This window comes from Theropithecus gelada, chromosome 14 (assembly GCF_003255815.1).
Source record: "Theropithecus gelada isolate Dixy chromosome 14, Tgel_1.0, whole genome shotgun sequence".
Taxonomy (NCBI): domain Eukaryota; kingdom Metazoa; phylum Chordata; class Mammalia; order Primates; family Cercopithecidae; genus Theropithecus; species Theropithecus gelada.
Genome location: NC_037682.1, coordinates 16,709,336 through 16,711,707, shown reverse-complemented (window position 1 = coordinate 16,711,707; position 2,372 = coordinate 16,709,336). Strand labels below are relative to the sequence as shown.

General features: G+C 34.0%; 1 protein-coding gene across 1 annotated transcript; it reads right to left on the bottom strand.

The window, feature by feature from the left end:
* Positions 1 to 236: 236 nt before the first annotated feature.
* Positions 237 to 1,274, bottom strand: LOC112606984 (olfactory receptor 5M3). The gene has a single exon (XM_025357967.1). The coding sequence runs from the start codon at positions 1,238 to 1,240 to the stop codon at positions 317 to 319; it is 924 nt and encodes a 307-aa protein (XP_025213752.1). The 5' UTR covers positions 1,241 to 1,274; the 3' UTR covers positions 237 to 316.
* Between the last annotated feature and the right edge of the window lie 1,098 nt (positions 1,275 to 2,372).

Genomic DNA, 2,372 nt, shown 5'->3' with positions numbered 1-2,372 from the left:
CTTAAATTCATGCAACTGTACTTTTCATTAAGAAAAAGTCTTTTGGTTGCAGCTAAGTATTTGAGCAACTTCCCTTAGTACACCTATGAACTTTGGCACACATCACCGTTTCAATTAATTTATTTGTATGTAATTAATCTCCATACATCAACAGAAATGAATCATTCCACCTTACATTTTCTCAATTTGCACCATTTTTATTTTTCTTTTCAACCCACAGAATATCTTTATCTTAGTGTTCATAGGCACTGGGTAATAACCGTTTTCCAAACAAATAATAGAAGATAAAATTAAATCAAATTTGATTTTATTTTGTTTAACATGATCTACTGATCACTTTTGTCATGGCCTCTTTCACATCCTTGTTCCTCAGACTATAGATCATGGGATTCAACATGGGGATCACTGTGGTATAGAACACAGCCACCATCTTCCCCTGCTCCACTGACTCCTCTGAGGGATGTCTGAGATACATGAAGATCAGAGTACCATAGAATATGATGACAGCTGTCAGATGGGACCCGCATGTGGAAAAGGCCTTCCTCCTTCCTTCTGCTGAGCGCATTCGCAGAATGGCAACGAGGATAAATAAATAAGAGATGATAATTACAGTCAGGGAATATGTGAAGTTAATGCCGGCAAGTATGATCATCGTATATTCTTTTACAAATGTCCCGGCACAGGCCATTTTGATGAGAGGTGGATCTGCACAGTAGAAATGGTTGATCTCAATTTTCCCACAGAAGTACAAGCCGTAAGTCCATAATGTTGCTGCCAGACTCGTCAGAAAACCATAAATGTAAGGGAAGGAAATCAGTCGAATACAGACAACCCTTGACATTTTACTGCCATAAAGCAGAGGATTTCCAATCGCCATGTATCTATCAAAGGCCATCACAGCAAGAATAAAAATTTCCACATGGACAAGAGCAATGAAGAAGAAACACTGTACTAAACAGCCAGCATAAGAAATTGTTTTTTTATCTGATAACAGGTTTTCCAACATTTTAGGGGTAACATTGGAAGAAAACCACACATCAACAAATGACAAGTGACTGAGGAAAAAGTACATGGGGCTGTTAAGCTGAGGACTGACCTTGATTAACATGATCATGCCAATATTGCCCACCATGGTGATAATGTAGACCACAAGGAAGACGATGAAGAAGAGAACTTGCCATTCCCGATGGCTGGTTAGCCCCAAAAGAATGAACTCTGTCACATCGGTGAAATTGAGCATTTTCTCAATTCTAAGTCAATATCAGTTACAAAATTTTTGATAACTAAAATAAAATAGACGAAAAAATTAGGATGTTTATTTATTAATTTATACCTTTAGATCCTCCCTTTATACAACATCTATAAGCACACTGCATTATTTTCACCAGTCTTTTCTCAGTGCCTGTTACGTAATAGGCTCTACAATGAATAAATGTGGACAGTCCCTATTATGTAACAATTATACAAAGTATAATTGTATACGCTGATATTAAGTATTGTGAGTAGTCACATTTCCAAGATTACTTAACTGCTTAAATTTTCCTCATTTCCAATGATGGCATGTTTGGAGTTTTATATTTTAAAGATAGTTACAGGGGATTATAGTTATTTTCATAATAGAACTTAAAAAGTGTACATTTTTACCTAATCTCTTGTTCATTATAAGCATATTCTCAATGATTAGAGAAGAAAATCATATGATTAAATAATTCATTAGCCTAAAATGTTATAAAATATTTTTAATCTAATCTCATTTGCATTATTTTCAAGTAAAGAACAAAAAACTGATGATAGTAGCCATCAAAGTCAAGTTAAAGGGTGAATTATTTGTCCATGTTCACACTGTATCAACATGTTCTGGATATGGACTCCCTCCTAACTCTAGTATAAAATTATAATCCACTAGATATTATATACTGTTATGTTCTAGAGATTCAAAGAGATGTACAACATACAGATTAATGTCAGTACTTATGAAGCTACTAATGTAAATAAATACTTTCTAAAACTTGGATGTATTCTTATAGAGGTATAATAGGGACAGAAATTTAGGAAGTGATTGATTCTCTTTTGAGGGTTCAGTGGAATTCTAGGAAGATTTCTTGTATATTTTGCAAATTTATTTTCAAATATAGGAAATTTCTTCTAGAAAATGTTACTCAAATTATATTTCTAAGAAAACATTAGCATTTGGCATGATCTTACTAGATATAATAGAGAATAATCCACAAGTTTTTCTCCATCAAATGGGACATCTCTTTGCCCTGTCAAATCTCTTAGTGACTCACAGTCTACCTAGTAAAATTATTTACTGTACACATCATTCGTTTAATATACAAATTTACACTCACTCCCACACACACTCACACACC

Bases quoted from the DNA above. Each gene is read 5' to 3' on its own strand.
- LOC112606984 (XM_025357967.1), bottom strand. From the start codon at position 1,240: ATGCTCAATTTCACCGATGTGACAGAGTTCATTCTTTTGGGGCTAACC.